This window comes from Emys orbicularis, chromosome 18 (genome assembly GCF_028017835.1).
Source record: "Emys orbicularis isolate rEmyOrb1 chromosome 18, rEmyOrb1.hap1, whole genome shotgun sequence".
Lineage (NCBI taxonomy): Eukaryota > Metazoa > Chordata > Testudines > Emydidae > Emys > Emys orbicularis.
This window is the reverse complement of record NC_088700.1, coordinates 11,366,411-11,390,732: the sequence shown is the minus strand read 5'-3', so window position 1 is coordinate 11,390,732 and position 24,322 is coordinate 11,366,411. Positions and strand designations below refer to the sequence as shown.

Here is a 24,322-nt window from a genome sequence, read left to right as displayed (position 1 = left end):
GTTATTTTCCTACATCGCAATCGTTACAGTACAGCAGGGCCAAATAGTTATGGATTGTGAGTTTGGGAGAACTTGTTTGCACACTGAATTTATGGGCTAAGGCATTCATTTATTTTCTCTTAAAAGGCTAAACAGCAGAAACGTCCATTTGCTTATCATAAACTGGCCAAAGACTCAGGCAGCATGGCAATGGTCTGTGATCTGAAGTGGAACCCTGCTAGCCCCTCCATGGTCGCTGTCTGTCTGTCCGATGGTAGTATCTCTGTCCTGCAGGTCACAGAGTCTGTGAAAGTGTATGCCACTCTTCCCTCCTCGGTGGCTGTTACGTCAGGTGGGTGACACAACTCTGGCTTAGTGATAATTCGTAAAGATGGAAGTTGCCGTAAAGTGTGTGGAAGTGTAGATGTCACTAGAGAGACAGGCTTATTTGCCTTTACAGCAATTTTAAAATTTTCTCCTGGGGAGCAAATGGAGTTAAACTTAATAGAACTTAATTATATTCCAGTAGAGGTTTTCTAAAAAAAATGTTCATGACCTTCTTGAGCAGCCCACTTTGAGAATTAGAGCTAAATGTTTCTGACAAAAGGTTACATTGTATCAGGCCTTCAATATCACTTGAAGGAAAGGCGCAGTATTGCAGGTAAAATAGAATTGTTTCCCTGCATTTTTCAATTACATCAGTGCTTGAGGAACTTTGTCTTCTGTGATGTGGAGTGCAAGCAAGCAGAATTGGTGTTTTGCAAGCATTCTCCAGACTTCTAGCCCAGATGAGGCCTGGTTCAAACACACGTTGCACTGGTTTTACAAAAGGTGTGATTTTTTTTTTTAAAAACTGATTTAGTTAAATGGGTGCAACTTTATGGCTAGTCTTAAATCACAGGATTTTCACCAGTTTAAGCCAGTGCAAGTTTTTGTGTAGCCAGACTCTAAGGCAGATGTGCAGAAAGTTAAATGTTGCTAAAATTTTAATTAATCTGAGCCACGGAGCCTCTATGGACTCATCTTTCAGCATTGCCATATGGTAATGAAAGTCCGTGGAATCCACAAGAGAGGACAACTTCAGTAGGATTGGCTGTTTGTCTCAGGTTTGAGTGGTATTTAGTTTACTGATGCTGTCACTGGGAAGTACTGTAAGTGTTTAATTCTTCCACTGCCATTCTATTTTGTGCTGATAAAACCCTCTTGTTTACTTAGTGTGCTGGAGCCCCAAAGGAAAGCAACTGGCTGTAGGGAAACAAAATGGCACTGTGGTCCAGTATCTGCCTGTAAGTTTTTGTTTGCAGTAATTCATTTTCTTTTCACTGACTTCTAATTAGCTTTAATTTTGCCTTTCATCAGCATGTGGCTATTGAAATTGGGAACATAGTGTAGATAGTACAGTGCCTTTTGAGGTGAGACTTTCCAAGCACGTCATAAACATTAAGCATCTCAATCTGCCTTTGAGAGGTATTGGGACATCTGCTGCTGCTGAAATGCAAGGGTCTCTGAGGAGGAATGTGGTAGCTGTTAAAAAGGACCTGTAGCACCCTAAAAACAACACTTTGGGATCTGCTAAACTCCTAATGGGGGTTGTTGGTGTTCTTATTTCTGAAAGAGGAATTCTTTTTCTTTCAGACCCTGCAGGAGAAAAAAGTAATTCCCTGTCCTCCGTTTTATGACTCAGATAATCCTGTTAAAGGTACAGTATTTCTTTTTTTTTTTTTAATCTTTTCTTCCATTAAAATGTCATGTCCATTGATGTCTCTTTCTGTTGATTCTTGTTGGTGCTAAGGTACTTAAGGATGTGCCAGTGTTTCTGTCACAGACACCTTTTTGGGGTGGGAGGGGTTAATTTGGTAATAAAAACTGCCTCCAGGCCAAAAATTAATATACAAGGCCTTGTTTCAGTTGGACATTCATATGTAGAAATAAGGCATGAACTTTTTAACAGTGAGGATAATTAACCATTGGAACAACTCAGAAAAGGATGTGGTGGATTTGCCATCACTGAAAATTTTTAAGTCAAGATTGGTTGTTTTTCTAGGTCAAACAGGAATTAGTTCAGGGAAGTCCCATGATCTGTGTTATACAGGAGGTCAGACTAGATAATCACAATGGTGCCTTCTGGCATCATATTCTATGAATATTCAAACATTTAAAAAACCGTTAAATGTTTTTTTTAAATGAATACAAGCTGCTTTTTTATGCACATGCAAAATAATTAAAATAATGTTAAGATAAATTTGAGTGACCTGCCTTAGTGGGGGGGGGGGGGTGTGGCTCCTGTGCATATCTAGGGCTTCTAAGATGTGCATTATGTCAATGTGTGATGATGACTTTTAAGATGGACTGTACTTTCTAAAGTCTGCAATTACATTTTGCCATGGAGATTTCCAGACACTTCATGAGAGAATTGACCTCTTTTTTTATTCATAATTGTCCTTATTTCATAATAAAACTCAAACCACCACTACAAAATTACATTCAGAACTTTCTAATACTGATGCAAATGCAGAAAATTTAGAGTTAAGGCTTCAACTCCATCGTTAGATATGTTCAGTGTGCGAAGACAGTGGTGTGTTCTTGCCCACAGTGTACCAAGGCACAGTAGGCTGGCCCAGGTACATGCTTCAGTTTTGTTTCTGAATTTCCTCGCATCAAGTTGGTCTCCTAATGTCACTCAAACACTTCATGTATGTTGTCTGCTAGATGATATGTAGTTGGCTAAGTAGTGCATTAGAAGTTGTCTTCGTGCTACTGCAGAGGTGTAAACCATCCCTATGAGATTTACAATATCACAATAGCATTCGAGTTTGGTTTTAGTTGCACATAGTACACAATATCCAAGGAAGTGCTCCTTTTAAGATGTCTCTGGATGATGATGATTATTCATTTTCCTTCCAGTCCTGGATGTGCTTTGGGTTGGCACCTATGTCTTCACTATAGTTTACGCAGCTGCTGATGGGACCTTGGAAACATCCCCAGAGGTGGTGATGGCTGTATTGCCTGTAAGTGCTAGGAAGTCTCAACTTTATTTTTCTCATTTTAAGAATTTTATGCTAATGAATGTGATGGTAACACTGTTTGTTCTTCTTAGTATAGTATGTTCTTTTTACTGTTCTCATTAGCATCAAATTAGAGGTTCCAGTATCAAACTCAATTCTGAAGCTTAATGGCTTAATGGCAAAAAATTGAAGTAGGGTCCAATTGGGAATAAATCAGTATCCCATTTTCTATTAAGATTAGACTATGGTAGACCTTTTGAGGTCTCCAAGTTAGCAGGACTTAAGTCCTGCATATCAGGTGCTCTGAAAGGTAACCTTGATGGTTTATCACATATATGTGGGCTAGCCAGAGACTGCTTTTTTTTTTTTTTTTTTTTGTAACCTGCTGCTGTACGCAATACCAAATTGTACCCTCCCCGGACTGTTTGTGTATAGTGATGCACACATGCACTCCTGATTGCTCCTGCGCACTTTACACAGTTGGACCAGATTAAGTTTGTAATGATCTGAGCATATGTCTAAGAAATGTAATGTAACTATATTGTCTAGATATGCCCATTTGTATGAGCAGCTCATTTAACTTGCTTTCATGGAAGCTAAATCGAATGTTGATTTCTGTTCCTCCGGTCTCTGCAGAAAAAGGAAGAGAAACGACCAGAGAAGTTTGTGAATTTCATGGAGCCTTGCTATGGTAGCTGCACCGAGAGACAGCATCATTACTTTCTCAACTATGTTGAGGAGTGGTGAGTGTAGAGACCTATGACCAAGTCTATATACATAACAAACTATCCATTTCTCTGGTGGTAAAATAAAGGCACAAAGGTTTTTAAAGTCATGTGCTTTCCACTAAGAATGAAACTTATGCTTTAAGTGGTACATGGCTTTTAGATTTTTCTGTTCACAGGTCTGTGTGAAGATGTTATGCCCTGTTTGTTAAACTATTTATTTCTGTTCCATTACAAATCGCTTAGAATAATGATGGTGCATGAGTATCTTATATCATAACTCTGACAAAGGAACTGAAGCCCTGACTGTTAATGACACCTGTTTAGAATGGTGAAGAGTTCACTGTATTTCTCCCCTGTCTTTTACCACTTGAGCATGATAAATCAGTTGCATTCTTGATTCATAAAGCATGCCATAAGTATTTGGGATGCCTTTTACAATAGTACGGGCTGAGGAACTCTATGTGTTGTCATCATATTTGGACTTAACACTGTTTTGGTTCTGTACTTGAAGGGATCTAGTCCTGGCAGCTTCAGCAGCTTCCACAGAAGTCAGCATTCTCTCTAGACAAGCGGACCAGGTAACCTTCCTTTCTACTGCACTTGACCAAATGTATCTTTTCCAGGAAAGCTATCTGGATATCAAGATCTGAGGGCTAGAGAATGCTTATCTCAGAGTTTACCCATTTGATATACATAGAATCTTAAGACGAAAGGAAATTTTTATTACATCCTTGCCTTGCTTATGAGCCAGAGAGTTTTTAGTAGCCAGAAGGTAGACGACTGAACTGAAGCATAGCAGGTAATGAGCAAAGTGCCAAAGGGCTGTGTTGCGTCAGTGGCTTGGTGCCAGTTTAACATCCTGAATCGCTTTTCACTATGGTGACTTTAGTCTTGCTAAAACAACAGGGAGTCTGGTGGCACCTTAAAGACTAACAGATTTATTTGGGCATAAGCTTTCGTGGGTAAAAACCTTCGGATGCATCCGAAGAAGTGAGGTTTTTACCCACGAAAGCTTATGCCCAAATAAATCCCTTAGTCTTTAAGGTGCCACCAGACTCCTTGTTGTTTTTGTAGATACAGACTAACACGGCTACCCCCTGATACTTTAGTCTTGCTGAGCTCATTAGTTTAACTTGAATCTTAAAATGAACTCATTCCAGAAAATGTAAGTACCATATGTAAAAGTCACTCAGGAATTTGTGAAGGTTTTTGATAGTTGTAGGATTTTTTATTTTTTTTTAACCTGGAAAATTTTGACAGAGAGCCCATCTTGTTGCTATCTATTCTTTCTAAATCTTTGGCTAACATTTCAAAGCCAGGCTATCCACAATTCATGTGCAAGGTATTTGTGCTTTCCTGCAGCTTGTTTCCAGGGTGAGTGAGAGTGCTGAAAATCACAGAACAGTAGCAAAAATATTTTTTCTTTCCAGAACAACTGGGAATCATGGGTTCTAGAAGATTCCAGCAGAGCAGAACTTCCTGTGACAGATAAGAATGATGACACCTTACCAGTAGGTGTTGCCATAGATTACACCAGTAACATGCCAATACCTATCAGTAAGTCTTATCTGCTTGTTTTGTTTACTGGGGAATACTGTTAATAATAGCAACTCCGATATCTTTTGGGGAGTGTCAGGGTGATAAGAATGGCCGTACTGAGTCAGACCAAAGGTCTATCTTAGCCCAGTATCCTGTCTTCTGACAGTGGCCAGTGCCAGATGCCCCAGAGGGAATGAAAAGAACGGGTAATCATCGAGTGATCTATCCCCGTCGCCCATTCCCAGCTTCTGGCAGACAGAGGCTAGCGACACCATCCATGCCCATCCTGGCTAATAGCCATTGATGGACCTATGCTCCATAAACTTATCTGGTTCTTTTTTGAACCCTGTTATAGTCTTGGCCTTCACAACATCCTCTGGCAAGAGTTCCACAGATTTGACTGTGTGTTTGTGTGAAAAAATACTTCCTTTTGTTTGTTTTAAATCTGCTGCCTATTAATTTCATTTGGTGACCCCCCTAGTTCTTGTTATGGGGAGTAAATAACACTTTATTTACTTTCTCCACACCAGTCATGATTTTATAGACCTCTATCATATCCCCCTTAGTCGTCTCTTTTCCAAGCTGAAAAGTCCCAGTCTTATTTCTCTCTCCTCATATGGCAGCCATTCCATACCCCTAATAATTTTTGTTGCCCTTTTCTGAACCTTTTCCAATTCCAATATATCTTTTTTGAAATGGGGCGACCACATCTGCATGCAGTATTCAAGATGTGGGTGTACCATGGATTTATATAGAGGCACTATGATATTTTCTGTCTTATTGTCTATCCCTTTCTTAATGTTTCCCAACATTCTGTTTGCTTTTTTGACTGCCGCTGCACATTGAGTGGATGTTTTCAGAGAACTATCCACAATGACTCCAAGATCTTTCTTGAGTGGTAACAACTAATTTAGGCCCCATCATTGTATATGTATAGTTGGGATTATGTTTTCCAATGTGTGTTACTTTGCATTTATCAGTGTCCTGAGAGATTACATCTTGACCAGGGCTCTGATACAGTTCAGCATCTAGTTGTCTAATTAGAGAAGCTCTTAGTAACCTGGGACTCAGCAGTAGTCAATATATAACTTATGTGCTTTGTTTTCCATCACTTACTCAATCGATGGAATTGAGATGAGCTATTTGGTTTGAAACTACCTGTTGCATTTCACTCCAGTACTTGCCTGTAAAAGTGCTTGGCATGCTCTTGTAGAAGAGTTGTTCCTGCAGGGCTATTTTCTTATATATACTATTTGCATTGTGATCTAAAGGAAAAGCAGGCTAAATCCATAACCAGGAAAATGCATGGTTCGTAAATGCCTAGGGATCAGCTCTGCATTAAAGCAAAAGGCCTGACCTGGCTTTGTCCCCTCCTATGCTCTACATACAGCCAGTTACGTTATTGCTATAGCTTCTGCTCTGCCTGAAGGTGCCTCAGCTTCTGTCTCTGACAAGGTGCTTTGAAGATATAATGGCACTACTGTGCTGTACCTTGATGGATGTTGAAAACCCTCCCTCAAAACACAGAGTGAGACTGAAATGGAGGTGCCTTTGGGCAGAGCAGAAGGTAGGGACAAGCTGCATGTAGGGAGCACAGCAGGATGCCGGTTAACTGAGAACAGCAGTAGCCTTTATTGTAGCAACAGGCTACGATACGCAATTTGTGTTTAATGCAGAATTGGATCTGAAGCATTTTGTGTGTTAATCCAGACACTTTTATTGGATTAAGGAATCTACTGGAGCAGCTTCTTTAGGTCCATGTCTCTTGTCTCAGGATTCAGCTGATCTCTTCAGAGAAGTCCATTGCTACATATTCCATACCCTCCCCACTTAACCCAATCAGCTCCTTTTTGGCTGCACTTAGTCTTGCTTTATCCACTCTCTGACACTTCCCGGGAGTCAGGGGACTCATCCCTAGGGAGGTGCGGGGTTTGGGACAAATCAGCCTGTATGTGCCCCCCATGGGGCGGGGAGCGCTGTCAGTTTTCCTCTTCGGTGAAGGATCCTGTGTGTTTCTTTGTATTCTCTGATATAACAGACTAATCCTTTGATCTTAATCATAAATAGGACACCCCCCTGCTAATTATTTTTGTTTTCCTGTAGATTTTCTCTCTCGTAGATTTTGCAATCTTTCAACTGATAGCTGGCTCAGTATGCAAAAAGGCATTCATTGTGAGGCATGCATCACACAATACTCATGGTCAGGCAGAGAGATAAGCATTTGTTACCTCCTGTCTGAAAGGAACATGTCTGAGGCATGTCACCTCCTGGTGAACCTGCCTTAACTCCTGTTAAGAACATAATTTTTAGTATAGATGCATAATTCCTTAAATATTATCCATTGATACGTTTTGCAATGATTATGAAGACCAATGGTTTCTGGGTTTTTGGTTGAGATCTTATATGCTGCCCTTTTCAGGAACTACTATGCATATATCTGACCCAGGGGGGTCCCTGTAAAAACCTGTGCAACCCCTGTGCCCTCTGCCAGTTAAAACCAAGGAATCCCCCTGGGCCACATACCCTCAACAGGTTTTTTTGTATGAAACCCGAGTCTGTAGTGGACATGTTTCCATGGGGAAATGACCTTCCCCAGCAGGGTCTCAATGAGGTGTTAATAGGAGAAAGAATAGGGTCTTGGGAAGTCAGAGGAATGTGCAGCCATAAACCAGACGAAAAACAATCATAGAGGTTTCTGTGTCCTAGATCTGAGTGTTTAATATAAATAGGGAGCGTAAAAAAAACCTGTTATAGGAAATTTTTAAAAGATCTGACAAGCAGTTTGGGGCCCAGATTTTAACCTTACTGAAAACATTTGAATCAGAGCAGACTCTAAAAAGAAATCTGTAGTTTCAAGAAGCCCAGATATTTCATGTCTGAGGCTTAGACCACTAAGCTGTCCTCTCCAGAGGGGTGTGTATTTAATGTTGGCATTATTTTTAAAATGTTGCATGGCATTTTAGTTGTACATTTTTACAAAAATGAAATAAGACCTGTTCCTGGCTCGGGAGAACTTAGTCTTGGGCAAGACACAGGACAGATATGGGGATTACTGAGAAGTGAGAGGGGGTTTTATGGGTTGTGGGGAGGAGAGAATAGGCTCTTGGGGAGTGAAGACAAGAGGACTGTTTCAAACATATGGGGCTGCATAATAGAAGGCATGATGCAAGAATTACTGGGTAAATTTTATGCTCCGTGTTAAGCAGCAGGTCACACTCGATAATCATGGTGGTCCCTTCTGGCCTTAAAATATATCGGTTTAGAAAACCGTGAAGTCAAGAATGAGAGAGAGACTAATGGAGGAGTGAAGTAGACGGATTGGGGCAATTGTAGGGGAAGATGAGAGCAGAGATATGCACAGCCTTGTAGGCAAGAATAAGTAGCTTTGATGTGAGATGGTAAGAAAGTCAAATATGAGGGATTTGGGGTGATGTCGGTGGCAATGAAGGCAGGTGACTTTGACAGTGTCATTAGCATGCTATGTGGTCTTTTGCAGGTGATGAGAAGACCCTCCCTCCAGCTCCAGTTCTAATATTGCTCTCTACGGATGGAGTGCTATGTCCATTTTACATGATCAATCAAAACCCAGGTGTCAGATCACTCATAGTGACCCCAGAGCAACTGTCAATAGAAGGGGAGAGAGCACCAAAATCAGCAGGTGGGTGCTCCCCTGTGTGGGGAAGAGGCTTTTGCGCTTTAATTTGTGGCTCTTTGAAGTACTTAGCTGTTAAGCTTGCTATCCAGGTAGTTAGAGGGTGACCACCAGGAGGCTTTTGTGGAATAAAACAAGCCTGTGCCCCAGCATATAGAGCGAAGGAAGCAGCTCATGATGGTTTCCATGCTCAAGGTTCCATTCCACCAGCTGTGTGAATGTACATAGCACTCACTAGTTCTAGTGAAGGAACCCAAAGCATTTCTCAAACTGTACACTTATACCCAGTCACTTTTGGGGTACAGGGCTGCAACTATGTGGCAAACCAACTGCCATAACCTGTATCTTTCAAGAAGGCATCTTGGGCACTCTCGTTGTGGTGTTATGTGTCGCTTGTGTTGCAGTAGCACTTAGGACCTCCCCAGTCATGGTTCCCATTCTGCTAGATGCTATACAAACACAGAACGAAAAGAGTGCCTGTCCTAAAGAACTTTTGTGTTCTTCCCATATGTTGTTTCTGCATGGGGCCATGACATGCGTTAGATGCTTTGTTTGTGATCATGAGGGCTTATTGAAACAGGTCTCGGCTCAACTGCAACGATAGCATTGGAAAACTGGTGGGAAGTAAATAGTCTTAATAGGCATGTTGAGCATATTACAGTGTGTGTAAAATGTAGATTAGGGGGCTCCTTGTGCCAGCCTGGGCAGATTAATTCATTCTCTGTTTCGCTTCCCTGTATACATGGAGTGATGATTCAGTGCGAAGCTACCCGTTTCTTCTTTAAATCTAAACATTTGCTTTTACCTCTTGGAACAGAACACCTTAGTTTGGCATTGTGCCTCTTGTTGCATCCACAGTAGACTTGTGCACTGGCAGGCTGCTTTATTTGGGATGAAACAAACCACATCAAAACTGATGGAGGAATGGTGAAGCCTTTTCACTGGAAATTCCGGACTAAATTAATTCAGAATGGCTTGGGGAAACGATAGTATCGAGCAGTTCTTGGGCTTTGTCCATTCAATATCTCAGCGGTTTGACTTGGAGACTGAAACCTCCCCTTCCTCCCTGTCATTTCGTGATGTTGTCAGTCTCAGTAGTGTGACTGACTTTTACTGTCCGCTTGCAATACTTCCTTCCTTTAATGATAGAATATTAACTTGGTCCAATTGTTTTTCTCCAGGAAGTACTGCCACAACCCCGACCACCCCTCCTGCTCCTGCAAAGTTTGAAACTGCACCAGTTGTCACTCCTGCCTCAGCTCCACCTCTTGCTCCTGCATCTTCAGCCTCTAGTCTGCTTTCTGCTGGTGGTGGAGCAGCCCCTTTTTCCTTTACATCTTCAGCTGTAAAGACGTCTGGCTCTATGTCTGGAGACCCCCCACCATATCCCTTTGCATCAGATGTCTCCAAGCAAGCTCTGGGTTCCAGTCTAACTGGAGCAGCTGCATTCTCTTTCTCTTCTGTTTCTTCCAAAGCTTCAGTGACTCCTTCCCCCGCTGCAGGCCCCATGGCAGCTACAGCCAACTCCTTCTCTTTTGGATCTACAAATTTTAAACCAACTACAGACAGCGCACCTGTGCCACCACTGTCTACCACACCTGCCGGACTGAAACCATGTTTCACCCCTACTGCATCTACTGTCAAAGTAAACCTAAGCGAGAAGTAAGTGCAAGCTGATGGCTTATGTAAAGGGTGGGCAGTGGTTAAACCCATTTGGGAATGTGTAGCATGTGGTGATAGTTACTAAGATCAAACAGCTATTTCCAGTTTGTGGTTTTTCTAAGGGGATCCTCTATGCTCCAGACGGAGTCCTGAGGAACGCCTTCTCTACCCAAGGCTTTGTCATAGGTACGAGGTTGGAATAGTGAAGTTGTCATAGGTTGTATTCATAAAGCAGCAAAACTTGCACGGCACCAGCTTGCTATGTACCTAGTGCTTTTATCTTTTTTTCTTTTTTTTTCATAATCTTGTCTCTTGGCTTTTGTTAACTTAATACTGGTGAAAGGTACCAATTTAACACCATTGCAATTTGAAATTCTCTGTGTCCAGAGCAGGTACAGCATGGGTGGTAGCAGTGCAGGCTTCCTCTGCTGTTCACTAGTGTGCCTCACCCCTGACCTAGGGGTGAGAGAGTAATTGTTTTCAAGGTCCCTGTCATTCTTTTCTCTCTACTGAGCCTATCAGTGAGAGGTAACAGTGTTTTTTTTTATGCTGACATTTGTTCATTGAGAACTGGATCTGAGACCTCCCAACTCACTTCACACAAGCAATTGGAGGGTAACTGCTTCTGATCAGTATCCATATGAATTGGATTTGAGTCACCGGTGCAAAAAGTTATTGTGGCTCCAAAGCCCACTGTCTGTTCTCACAGATATTTCATTCGCTTAACTCACTCTGCTTTAAAGGGAAGAGACAAGAACACCAAGGGAAATGTTAATTGGAGCAGGGGTTTAATGAGATCAATTCTTTATATTTGTATAAGGAAATTTCTAATGGTTCTAAGAATTATTTTTAAATTAGAAAATATACTTCCACTAAGATCTTTGGCTGTAGCTTTTAAAGCTTGTTTAAAGTTATTGTTAAAGACAAACAAGGTGATCAATTCCTGAATCAGCTGAATATTCATCTCAAGTGCTGGTCCTGGTTTTTAAGATAAATGGAAGTTCCTGTTCTCCTGCAGCATTTGCCTTTTAAAAGTAATACCTGACACACCTTACAGTGCCAGCACTAGTTTCATTTGATGTATAGCTCAGGTTTTAAGGCTGCTGGTTGTTAATTTTCCTCTGTGCCTGATGTAACTGGGGGTCGGATGATTCCTGGAATTGAACAATTCCCTGATCCAGAGCTGACTCCTACACAACTCTGGCAGTTCTGTGCTGAATAGTCTCCACACAGTTCTGCTCTGGTGGTTGAGGCAGCAGGAACCAAGTATCAGATAACCTTCACCAGCAGCAGAAGACCATTCTTCTTCATGACATTCTCTGCAGTTACCCATTATAGCAGCCACGAGCCATGTCATGTGAGCCACGGAATCTTTTCAGAATAGATTGTCTGGATTGCATATGCCTCTTGAATCCAACATTCTGGAATGAGGTGTAAAAGCCCCCATCTGGTGACTGTCCCTGAGTCCACTTTATCCTTTCACCAATTTCCCATTCTCTGAAAACACCACCTGCTCCTTCTGCTATGCAGTCTCATCCATATTCCCTGAACGGCTTCTTCCTATCTTCACTCCTAGCTAGAACAGTACTTGGTATCTGGATATTGAGTCCCAGTACTGATTCGCAAAGTTTAAAAACTGTTTCCTCTTTAGATGTTAATGCTTCACTTTGGGTCTAGGAGAGGAAGTTCTGTCCAATTCAGGGGGCTGAAATATTTGCCGTTTTGTCTTTCAGGTTCACTGCCATAGACACGTCTGCTTCTGCTGGCAGCAGCAGTCACAACAGCTCCACGATGTTTTCATTCTCCACTACCTCCAAACCTATTCCTGGAGGGCCCCTAAGCCAGTCCACACCCCTCTCTGCTTCACCTGCCACCCCAATGAAGGCATCCACCCCTGTGTCTGCAACAGGTATGACATGAGGCTAAGGCTAGATTCTTTTTCCTTTTTCTTTTTTTTGCAAATTTCTATCTTACCAGGTATAAAGTGAGCATGAGAGGTTTTCTCTGTGTGGCTTTCAACTAGTGCAGATGGGCTATGGTTCCTGAAGTCTTCAGACTGCAAACTATATAGTGCAATGGGCCTAGTACTGGGACTGGACGGGTTTCCCCTTTGCCCCTCATTCCTCACAGGGATAACTATTCATTGTCTCAAGTAACACATTTAGCTTCGTATCTTCACCTAGAAGCTGTTGCACGTTCAGTGGACTAATGCATCTCATTATATTGCCAAAATGTGTTTGCTCTGCTGCAGTGACTTAATGCGTTACCTTCCATCTCTAATGGCCAGAGTTCAAACTGATCACAAATGAAATTAAACTAAATCTCATCCTGTTAACAAGTTAATGTTATTCCATTTCTCATATTATCATGTGACTAGCTGTCTCTGGCAGGAGTTGTCCAGGATTGAAATAGCAGGGGTGGTAAAGGTCAGACTTGAAAAGTACACCTCTACCCCGATATAACGCTGTCCTCGGGAGCCAAAAAATCTTACCGCGTTATATCGAACTTGCTTTGATCCACTGGAGTGTGCAGCCCCGCCACCTTGGAGCGCTGCTTTACCGCGTTATATCCAAATTCATGTTCTATCGGGGTAGAGGTGTAGTAAGCTCTATCAGGATCCTAGCATTGGGCTAAAGGATGTCGCATGTTAGTACTGAGTAGTAGTATTAGCAGAGCTCTTGCAGTTGGGAAGGAGGAATTCTTGAGGAGCACCTATCTGTTATAGCCAGTCTAGCCATTGGTCTCACTTTCATGAGAGTCAAAGTTCATCCAAACTACTCCACAAAGAAAAAGTGTGTGTGGAATTTGGGGAACGTGCTTGCCAGCCTGGAACCTGTTCTCCAGTTCCAAGTTATCTGTCCTGTGTCTGAGGTCTGGGAGTAGGGGTAATGGATTCAGCTTGTAGAACCTTGCTGACTTGATGTAGATTGATGCGTCATTTTACGGGGATGGACTTGCTGAAATGCGCTGTTAGGCTTTGTACCCTTCCGTCTAGTGATCAGAATGTTCCCAACAGTGGGCATGTCCCATCTCCAATTAGCAACCTGTTTTTTAGATAGCTATATGTGTTTGTCTATAGTTATTTCTCTCTTTAAATTCTAGTGGCGCGGCCTGCTCAGAATGTGCCTGCAGCATCTAATCTACTGAAGACCGCCAGAATCACCCCGCCTGCAACAAAATCAATCTCCATTCAGGTTAGGAGAATTTGAGCAGATTATACAGGAGCTGAGAAATTTCACTGGCCTGTGATTTGCTTTAGTCTTGGACTGATTTAATGCTGTTAGGTCAAGGGACCAGTGAACTAAGATCTAAGTCACAAACTACCAAAATTAGAATGATATGGTATGTAATTTTGGGAAGCTGGAGCTCTGACATGGTTTGGAGTCTGATGTAATAAACAGAGCTAGAACTAATGCTTTGTGCTGTGTGGAAATGTGGAATCACATCTTTTTATCAGCAGTGAGATGTAATTCTTTGAAAATTCTGCGCTGCTTTGACTATTTAACAATATTAGAAAATATAGTGAAAGGGGTAACTCCAAGTGGTGCATAAAGATTTAGCCATAATTTCCAACAGCTTTATATGTTCAGTGTGGTTAAATCTCTGCAGCATTGTTTGAACGCTTAGATATCATTTTCAGTTTATTGTTTAGGTGAACATTTGGGTTTGTGAGAGTTGTTCCATAGGACAGTTTATGCATCTTAAATGACTTTATACACAAACCATTTCTAGCAGCAGATGTTGGTTGGTAATAAAGATTTTAATTTTGATAAGTTTACATTCTCAACACTTGGCTTTCTAGGGAAAGTCAGCATTGTCCAGCACTGGGTTAGAGAAACACGTCCATCAGTGGAAGGATTCGGACCCTGTCATAGCAGGAATCAAAGAGGAGGTGAGATTTTCAAGGATTTTTGTCTTCCAACTTCTAAGAAGATCACTGTACAGGCATGTGGTCATCTGTCACTCTTTCATATTCCATTAGTGTCCTTCAGTACTTAGTTACCATGGGAGATCTTTCCATTATACTCTGAACCACTTCTTTAAACACTGTCGCCCCTGTTTGGCTGCTTAAATTGCTAGCATTAAAGTTATGTTGGGAATATAGGGCTCTCTTTCTTGGATTGAAAGGGAATGCAAGAGACTTGCCTTTGTCTGTAAATTATCATGTACGCATGGCTGTATAAATATATTAGCCAGCCCCAGAGCAGTGACATTTGTTCCAGAAGCTGTCATGTCACAGTGGTTGAACTTTCTTTACCATCTGGCTCTGTAGATTGCACATTTCCAAAAGGAGATGGAAGAGCTGAAAGCCAGAACTTCTAATGCCTGTTTCCAAGTCGGCTCTGCCGAGGAGATGAAGAAGCTGCGGACAGAGTCTCATGACCTTCAGACCTTTCTCTTGGAGATTAAAGAGACAACAGAGGTAAGTAGCACAGCAGAACTTCTCCCACATGTTTGCGGATTGGTTGAGACCTTCAAGGCTAGCATTTCGGGATAGGCATCTTTGCTTAACCTGTTAAGTGCTGAACAATATAGCTGAGATGTCTGGATGTGCTGCTTCAGTATGCGTGGGCATACCCAGTTGTTCCTGAAAGTAAACACTTTTTTGCTGAAACCCACGTACATACTGATGCAAACGGCACTGTTAGGGTCTTTTGTTGAAATCTGGCTCATCTCTTCATCTGTTCACAGTCCCTTCATGGAGATATCAGCATTCTGAAGACAACCCTGCTGGAGGGCTTTGCTGGGGTGGAAGATGCTAGAGAACAAAACGAGAGGAATCATAACTTGGGATATTTACATCTGCTGTATAAGAAACCATTGGACCCCAAAAGTGAAGCACAGCTTCAGGTATAAAGCCTGCTCACTAACTTTAAACTGGAGTTTTAAAATAAAATGCAACTATTGAGGCTTGAATGTAGGTTGCCCAGAAGCTTTGCCCTGCCACACTCACATTGCTTCAGCACAGTGTAACAACAGTATGATTTCATAGTGTCTTTCAAAGATCTCAAAGTACTTTGCAGACATTACACCCTTAAAACTGCTATTTGGTAGGTATTGTCCCCATCTAAAATGGGGACAACCAGAGACATACAGAAGTGAAGTGACCTGCCCCCCCCCCCCCCCCCCCCGGCAATGTTGAAAGGTACTATGACAGATATGGCAATTTCCTGAAGTATCTTTGGGAGATTTTACTGTATTAAGTTTATGTATCATTGTGGGCCAGGGATTATATGTTCTACCATGGGGAATGGTGACCACAGCTGTCCAGCAACTAAAAACTGTGTGTGTGTGTGTGTGTGTGTGTGTGTGTGTGTGTGTGTGTTGGGGGGGTGATTAGGCAAATTCATTCTGATTGTAGCACCTCTAGAGAGATACTACCACCTGGAGAGGCTAGCATATACTGGTTTAAACTGGATTATCCAGAGGCTAACAGACAAAGAAAGGACTTTTGCATAAATAGCCTGAGGTTTAAATTGATTCAGTGTCTGCTTTCTGGTCCAGCAAATGGACAGAACCTACTCTCCAAGGCGGGCCTCAATCCTTCCTGGGAAGGGCTGCGAGAATTTTTGCCTATGGAGGTCCCATAAGACTGATAGGTGACCTCTGATAAGCTTTCTAGCATGCATATAGGAACTTCTATAGTTTTCAGTAATGCTTTCTCTGTAACGCTTTCATTGTAAGAATAATTATGCTTGCTTAGAAAGAGCTGTGTGTTAACTTATAACTGGGGGCAGTTAACCTGTTCATAGCCTTTGGAGAGAAAGCAAAGTGCAGATGCAGGCCTCTGTAGGCAGTCTGGCTTGCTGGGGTGTGCAGCCTGGAAAAAACCCAGTCGGGAGGGGGAGCGCCGCATGTCTCCACGCAAGAGAGGTGATGGCTTATAGCTGGAAACCTAAGAGTGGGTGCCCTTACTGGGCCATGGTGGGGGACCACAGGTACAGTTGCCCTAAACTATGACAAGTACATCAGGGAAAGTAAAGTAAGCGTGCCCTATAATTGTGACACTTATCTAGTTCTTGGTTCCCTATAGACAGAGCATGCTCATCTCAGGGAGTCTGACTAGGCAGTTGAGGGTACCTTTTGTGTTCTAGTAATTAAAAATGGTTTTGTGCTACTAAAAATTAATGGTCTGACAGTTAATGTCACATCAGAGTGCACCACTTTGCATGCAATTTCAGATTTCTATTAAAGGGAAAATATCTACCTTCCTAATTCACAGTATTGCATGTTTGTATGTAGTCCTTATATAAAGAGACCCATTTTGTTTTTGGTATAGTGTTCATTGCTGACATGGGGCCTGTTGGAATCCCATCCAGGACCAGGAAAAGAATATGTTCTATAAATATATTTATTCATATATTGCTGTAGTGAAAAGAATAGCCACTTTCTCCTTCAGATTTTACTAAAATTCCCCTGGGTGCTGTAGATTATTTCACGGTCCAACTTGCCTCGTTTCTCCATTTTGCAAAGTAGCATGTGTGACTTTAAAGGTATGACAACCAGGTTTTAAGAGCTGACTGCACAGACCTTGAAAAACAAACATGGGGAAGGATGACAGAAGGGGAGAGAAGCAGAAAAATTGAGACGGGAGTAGGGACAGAGGATTTTCAGCTAAACTTTCTGAAAGAGAGTCTGCCTCCCATCTTCTTGATACTTTTTGTCTGTGAAACTTTGCTTAGCCAGTTCCATTCTCACATCTCCTGGATGCAGAATGTTAGCATCAGAATATCCACCTGACCAACTTCTTATGAGCTTTTAACAGGGTATTAAGGATCATGGGGTTTCTGTGACATTTGAACACATCAACTCACTCACCTGAGAGCTGTTGCTACATCAGTGCTCATAGTTAACGGGACGGAGGAATTGTGCTTTTCAGTGTATAACCCTGGGTCAGCAGCAGCGCTGACTCAGTTTCATGTTGGCCTGGTCTGCCTTACTAGAGCCTTGTGCTAATCTTAAAACCAGTTACAATGGAATCCTGCCACAGGGATAGATTTTGGCATCCCACCTCATTTTGATATTTATATTTGAATGGGCACTCTTGAAATCAGTAAAACTAAACTTCCCATTGCATGCACCTCCACTGCCCAAAGGCAGCGTTCTACTAGGCATTTCCATGCTGTGGCATGTGAGAAGAAGAATGAAGGCAGGGAATGGATAAGACAGAGTCTGTCTGGGCAATGATTACACTGGGTAAAAGAACTACCAGATCCTCCCCTGAGATACTGCTTGGGGTGTGCTATAGACCGCCGGGATCTAGCCTGGATGCGGACAGAGAACTATTTAATGTTTTTAAGGAAATAAAAACTAATAAGAGCTGTGTGATCATGGGGGACTTTAACTTCCCAGACATAGATTGGGGAACAAATGCTAGTAACAATAATAGGGCTCAGATGTTCCTAGACGTGCTAGCAGATGAATTCCTTCAGCAAGTAGTAGCTGAACCGACGAGGGGGGATGCCATTTTAGATTTGGTGCTGGTGAGTAGTGAGGACCTAGTTGAGGAAATGGTAGTAGGGGACAACCTTGGCTCGAGTGACCATGAGCTAATTCGGTTTAAACTAAATGGAAGGATTAACAGAAATAAAACTGTGACTAAGGTTTACGATTTCAAAAAGGCCAACTTTAATAAATTAAGGGAACTACTTAGGGAAGTGGATTGGGCTAACATACTTAGAGAGCTAAAGGCAGATGAGGCCTGGGATTATTTTAAGCTGAAGTTGCACGAGCTGTCCGAGGCCTGTATCCCGAGAAAGGGGAAACGGTTAGTAGGCAGGAGAATTAGACCTAGCTGGATGAGCGGGCGTCTCAAAGGGGCGATTAAGAAAAAACAGAAAGCGTACAAAGAATGGAAAAGGGGGCAGATCGACAAGGAAACCTACCTTATTGAGGTCAGAGCATGTAGGGATGCGGTGAGAAAGGCCAAAAGCCGTGTAGAGTTGGACCTCGCGAGGGGAATTAAATCCAATAGTAAGAGGTTTTATAGCCATATAAATAGGAAGAAAACAAAGAAAGAGGAAGTGGGACCGCTGAAGCATGTAAATGGAGTGGAGATTAAGGATAATCTAGGCATGGCACAATATCTAAATGAATATTTTGCGTCGGTGTTTAATAAGGCTAACGAAGGGCTTAGGAATAGAGGGAGCGGGACAGAGGGGAATAAAGGAGGGGCGATTGACATTACAGTATCAGAGGTGGAAGCCAAACTTGACCAGCTAAATGGGACTAAATCGGGCGGACCGGATGATCTCCATCCTAGAATATTGAAGGAGCTGGCGCGAGAAATTGCAAGCCCCTTGGCGATAATTTTTAATAAATCTGTAAACTCGGGGGTGGTGCCGATGGACTGGAAAATAGCTAATGTGGTTCCTATTTTTAAGAAGGGGAAAAAAAGTGACCCAGGTAACTACAGACCTGTTAGTTTAACTTCTGTAGTATGCAAGGTCTTGGAAAAAATTTTGAAGGAAAAAGTAGTTAAGGACCTTGAGGTGAATGGCAATTGGGACAAATTACAACATGGGTTTACGAAAGGCAGATCGTGCCAAACCAACTTGATCTCCTTCTTTGAGAAAGTAACAGACCTTCTAGATAAAGGAAATGCGGTGGATCTAATTTACCTCGATTTTAGTAAAGCGTTTGATACTGTGCCGCACGAGGAATTATTGGTTAAATTGGAAAAGATGGGGATCGATATGAAATTCCAGAGGTGGATAATGAACTGGTTAAAGGGGAGACTGCAGCGGGTAGTACTGAAAGGTGAACTGTCGGGTTGGAGGGAGGTCACCAGTGGGGTTCCTCAAGGTTCGGTTTTGGGTCCGATTTTATTCAATCTATTCGTTACTGACCTCGGAACCGAATGTAGAAGTGGGCTGATAAAGTTTGCGGATGACACAAAGTTGGGAGGTATTGCCAATTCGGAGAAGGATCGGGATATTCTGCAGGGAGACTTGGATGACCTTGTAAATTGGAGTAAAAATAATAGGATGAGATTTAATAGTGAGAAGTGTAAGGTGATGCATTTAGGGATGACTAATAAGAATTTTAGTTATAAGTTAGGGACGCATAGGTTGGAAGTGACGGAGGAGGAGAAGGACCTCGGAGTCCTGGTTGATCGCAGGATGACTATGAGTCGGCAATGTGACGTGGCTGTGAAAAAAGCTAATGCGATTTTGGGATGCGTTAGGCGAGGTATTTCTAGTAGGGACAGGGAGGTGCTGCTTCCGTTATACAAGGCGCTGGTGAGACCTCATTTGGAGTACTGTGTGCAGTTCTGGTCTCCTATGTTTAAAAAGGATGAACTCAAACTGGAACGGGTACAGAGAAGGGCCACTAGGATGATCCGAGGAATGGAAAACCTTTCCTATGAAAGGAGACTCGAGGAGCTCGGTTTGTTTAGCCTAACCAAAAGAAGGCTGAGGGGGGATATGATTGCTCTCTTTAAATATATCAAAGGGATTAATACCAAGGAGGGAGAGGAATTATTTCAGCTCAGTAGTAATGTGGACACGAGAACGAATGGATATAAACTGGCAGTGGGGAAGTTTAGGTTTGAAATTAGAAGAAGGTTTCTAACCGTCAGAGGGGTGAAATTTTGGAACAGCCTTCCGAGGGAAACGGTGGGGGCGAAAGACCTTTCTGGCTTCAAGATTAGGCTTGATAAGTTTATGGAGGGAATGGTTTGAAGGGATAACGTGGTTTTAGTCAATTAGGCATTAGCGTGCCATCGCGGGTAAAATGAGGGTCCGGCTGTAGAATCTTGCCTGTATGCTCGGGGTACTGCTGATCGCCATATTTGGGGTCGGGAAGGAATTTTCCTCCAGGGTAGATTGGCAGAGGCCCTGGAGGTTTTTCGCCTTCCTCCGCAGCATAGGGCAGGGGTCGCAGGCTGGAAGATTCTGTTGCGGGTGGGTCAGCTTTTGTGGCCTGCATCATGCGGGAGGTCAGACTAGATGACCATATTGGTCCCTTCTGACCTTAAAGTCTATGAGTCTATGAGTCTAAGGCAGGGCGGAAGGATAGTTTTACATTTGCGCACTGGACTGGGACTCGAGATGTCTGGGTTCTGTTGCCAGATACACTAATGAACTCTGTGGCCTTGGGCAAGTCACTTTAACCTCCCTATGCCTCAGTGCTTTATCTGTAACGTGAAGATAGTACTTTCTGACCTGACTTGGGTGTTGGGAGGAGAGGTTTTTAAGTGCTTGGGAAGTGCTCAGATCCTTGAGTGATTGAGGGGGACGGGGGACACGTGAGTACCTAGGTAACAGAACTTGAAGTTTTTGATCACTTTTTACCTTTAGAAACCAGCAATGTAAACCAGGGGCAAGCACATCATCAGTAGGAAATGGCTCTAGAAAAGTGAGGTTTGATCTGTGTAATACTTAGCATTTGTAACACACTTCATCTTGAACACTTTGCACTGGTAGAGAGCAGGAAGCTGAGGTACTGAAGTTGGCTTGCTCAAGGGCAGACACTAAGCTAGTGACAGATTTGATTAGTAAAACAGAGTTCCACTGTATAAGGTTCTGCCATTCTGATTTAAATTTGCTAGATGTGAATATGTAAAAGTGTCCCACGTGACTTTTATATTGGTTCGTTTACAGGGTCTTTAATTTACTTCATTGGATTTGAGATTCCCATAGATAATTGAAAGATGACTTTTTTTTCCCCCCCCTCTTTGGTAGGAAATTAGACGCTTACACCAGTATGTGAAGTTTGCTGTTCAAGACGTGAATGATGTTCTGGATTTGGAGTGGGACCGGCATCTGGAACAGAAAAAAAACCAAAAGTGAGTGATTGAAATTGGAATAGAAAATTAGTCTGTATCTAAGGAGCACACTAATGAATTAGGAATAGGACATTAATAAATAGACAAAAGGCATTTTATGCTTACCACTCCAAAACTTTTTCAAAGAGTTTGTGAACATTTGACTGAGCCATTTTTACCTGTATTTAAAAGTTCAGACTGCAGACTATTTAACTGTGACTGACTTTGCTATATGCTTTCCAACAAAGTCTGTACATGCTGTAAATTCCACTTTCCGAAATGCCTGTAAAATAGGCTTTGTATGCACTAAACAAAACCAGGGGAGACCGGTAATGAAGGCCTTTTGTTGAACAAGTACCTACATGTTAAATGAATAAATCTGCAGTGTACAATGAGAAATATACAACTGACCTGTGCTGCCTTGGTATTCAAACCAAAATGTGGTTTGGGGGGGTGAAGTCCACTTAAGTCAGTAGCTGAAATAAACCAGTTTCCTGTGTGTGTGCACATGCATTGCAGCTAGGTGTCTAATGGTCTTCTCATCTTTTCCTTTTTCTTTTTTCTGATGTTACCAGGCGCCTGATTGTTCCTGAGCGAGAGACTTTGTTTAACACACTTGCTAATAATCGTGAAATAATTAATCAGCAGAGGAAGAGGCTGAATCACCTGGTGGACAGCCTGCAGCAGCTCCGCTTATATAATCAGACTTCTCAATGGAGTATGCCTAGTGACACGTCTTCTCTTAGCAGTTCTCAAAGGTATGTATAATAATTGGAGGTTGCAGCAGGAAGTGTATTGAGTTAAGTCTCTTCCCAATAGTAATGTATGAAAGTGCATGTCCAAGACAGACTTAACAATCATGCTCTATAGATATCATAACTGAGTGTAGGAGATGGGTTGGGGGGTGGAGGGGAGATCCTCAAAAATGGGCACTGGTTGTAAATGTGCAAATTTTGTTCACCAGTAACACAGGTGCTCCTCAAATCGGCTTGAAAATTAATTCTGTTGTATTTTGTGGTAGCTTGTTTTAATATATCCGTGTGTCTCTGTGAAAGATGGGCTTTCACAGTAATGAAAACATTGAGAAAATGTAGCCTCAAAACTGATCTACCATTGTCATGTCTCGTGAAGATTACAATAGAATTTTAATTTAGGACAAGAGGGAATTTATTGGCCATTTGATTTCCTCCCCCCCCCCCCCCATAAATAACTTAAGGTCTTGTTGCAACATTTAACTGCATGCATCATCTAAAGAGGTTCTGGTGGCATTCAACAATGGCTGTTGTAAAGCAGTGTCATTGAGGCATATGCAGATGGTCAATCCTGTGTCCTTTAGCCCTTGGTGAATTGGGCAGCAAGTTATGGTGTTTCCATGTGAGCCTGTGGTTCCTTCTCATTCCCATACAGCTGTTTCTGTGGGGCAGTGATATGCAGTACCTGGTTTTTGTTTCACTACTGTCTTGTTTCAGCTTTGACAGTGACCTTGAGAGCCTGCGCAGTGCCTTGGTGAAAACTACCTTGGAATCTTATGCCAAGCCCCTGCCGAAAGCACCTGGTAACTCATTGTTCTGTTTTTTTTCCCCCACCTGCACATTCTAAAAATGACTTGTAATTGAATCTCCAACTGGTTTCTATAGACTAGTGATTTTTTTTTTTCCATTTTGCAGCTAAATTGTCCCCAGTTAAACAGGCACAGCTGAGGAATTTCCTAGCCAAGAGGAAGACTCCACCTGTGAGATCCACTGCTCCAGGTAAACCTTTGATACATTAGGAATCTGAAACATGCAAGTCTTTCCCCAGAACTTGTTAATATCCTGCCTTATCTGTAGAAGGAAACATTCCTACCTTAGCTCCTTGTATTCATCACTTCCCCAAATAATGGGCTTCTGTTGAACTAGTTCTAGCTAGAAGCTTCCTTTCCCCGCTCAGACTAGACTAATGAGCATTCCTTTTAGGGGCCAGTCCTCAAAGTTGGCCGCCTTATTTTCAGTAACAATAGTGCTGTTTGCTAAACTGTTAAGAAAAGGAACCTAAATACCAAATGGAGGCAAAGTTAGAGGGAATCCCTAATTCTTAACTGTTTTCTTCATACTAGTGTTGGTTATTTCTGTGTAATGCATCTACACTGCGAAAATACAAAGAAGACTTTTATAAGCCCTTTAACAAAAATGCAGAGTAAAACTAGTTGTGAACCATGATCAGGCAAAATACTAAATATTTAGATGTTATTTAAGTTTGACTAAATTCTAAATATCTCTTTATGGCAGAGTGGGTGAGTTATTTCTAGCACCTAGGAGCTACAATCATGGATCAGGACCCCTTTGTGCTAGGTGCTGTACAAATACAAACCAAAAAGGTGATCCTTGCTCCAAAGAGCTTACAGTCTAAGGCATGGGAAGGGCATCATTAAGCTTTGTACTGTACACGTATATGTGCAACCCCCCCTACACACACACTCTCTACGGCTTTTGTTCATAAGAGTGATTTTTAAGATGGGTGTCTAGTCTCTTAATTGCAGTGAGCCTTCCAGTCTGAAATCCAGGTTCAGAATTGTTTTAAAATAAGACACTTTAAAACCAAATGCCTCTTTTCTTGATGTTCTCTAATTTAATCAAAGTATGTGGCACTCATTTCAGAATCAAACACCAGTAGCTCTTGTTCTGAAGTAGTTATTATTCAGTGTAAGTCTTGCATATTAAATCACAAAGAACCATTTCTTTACAATAACAGCAGAGAACAATTTGTCATTAAAATCTTGAGGTGGAGGCAGTCAAAGGGTTGCAGGAAGCAGTAGTCTGATAGCAAGTTCCTGCCTCTTTCCCTTCCCTCACACTAGACCTACAGTACTAAGAACCATAAATATTGTACTTCATTGTTAGTCTCAGATTTGTCAAGGAGATAACAATGTAGCTTGAGACTGATACAGACATGGCTCATGAATAACTGTTTTACAATAGTTTCTACGTGAGACTGGGAGGAATGATGT

At 42.1% G+C, this 24,322-nt stretch overlaps 1 protein-coding gene across 1 annotated transcript in view; it reads left to right on the top strand.

The window, feature by feature from the left end:
- NUP214 (nucleoporin 214) overlaps positions 1 to 24,322 on the top strand; it is an 80,517-nt gene that overhangs the window by 6,251 nt on the left and 49,944 nt on the right. The window contains exons 4-21 of the mRNA XM_065418805.1: positions 127 to 331; positions 1,195 to 1,265; positions 1,615 to 1,678; positions 2,884 to 2,987; positions 3,621 to 3,727; positions 4,224 to 4,290; positions 5,143 to 5,269; positions 8,748 to 8,909; positions 10,085 to 10,565; positions 12,299 to 12,474; positions 13,668 to 13,759; positions 14,368 to 14,457; positions 14,839 to 14,988; positions 15,258 to 15,416; positions 21,254 to 21,357; positions 21,912 to 22,094; positions 22,806 to 22,891; positions 23,004 to 23,087. Coding sequence (XP_065274877.1) covers positions 127 to 331; positions 1,195 to 1,265; positions 1,615 to 1,678; positions 2,884 to 2,987; positions 3,621 to 3,727; positions 4,224 to 4,290; positions 5,143 to 5,269; positions 8,748 to 8,909; positions 10,085 to 10,565; positions 12,299 to 12,474; positions 13,668 to 13,759; positions 14,368 to 14,457; positions 14,839 to 14,988; positions 15,258 to 15,416; positions 21,254 to 21,357; positions 21,912 to 22,094; positions 22,806 to 22,891; positions 23,004 to 23,087 — 2,512 coding nt within the window. The remainder of the gene's footprint in view (positions 1 to 126; positions 332 to 1,194; positions 1,266 to 1,614; positions 1,679 to 2,883; positions 2,988 to 3,620; positions 3,728 to 4,223; positions 4,291 to 5,142; positions 5,270 to 8,747; positions 8,910 to 10,084; positions 10,566 to 12,298; positions 12,475 to 13,667; positions 13,760 to 14,367; positions 14,458 to 14,838; positions 14,989 to 15,257; positions 15,417 to 21,253; positions 21,358 to 21,911; positions 22,095 to 22,805; positions 22,892 to 23,003; positions 23,088 to 24,322) is intronic.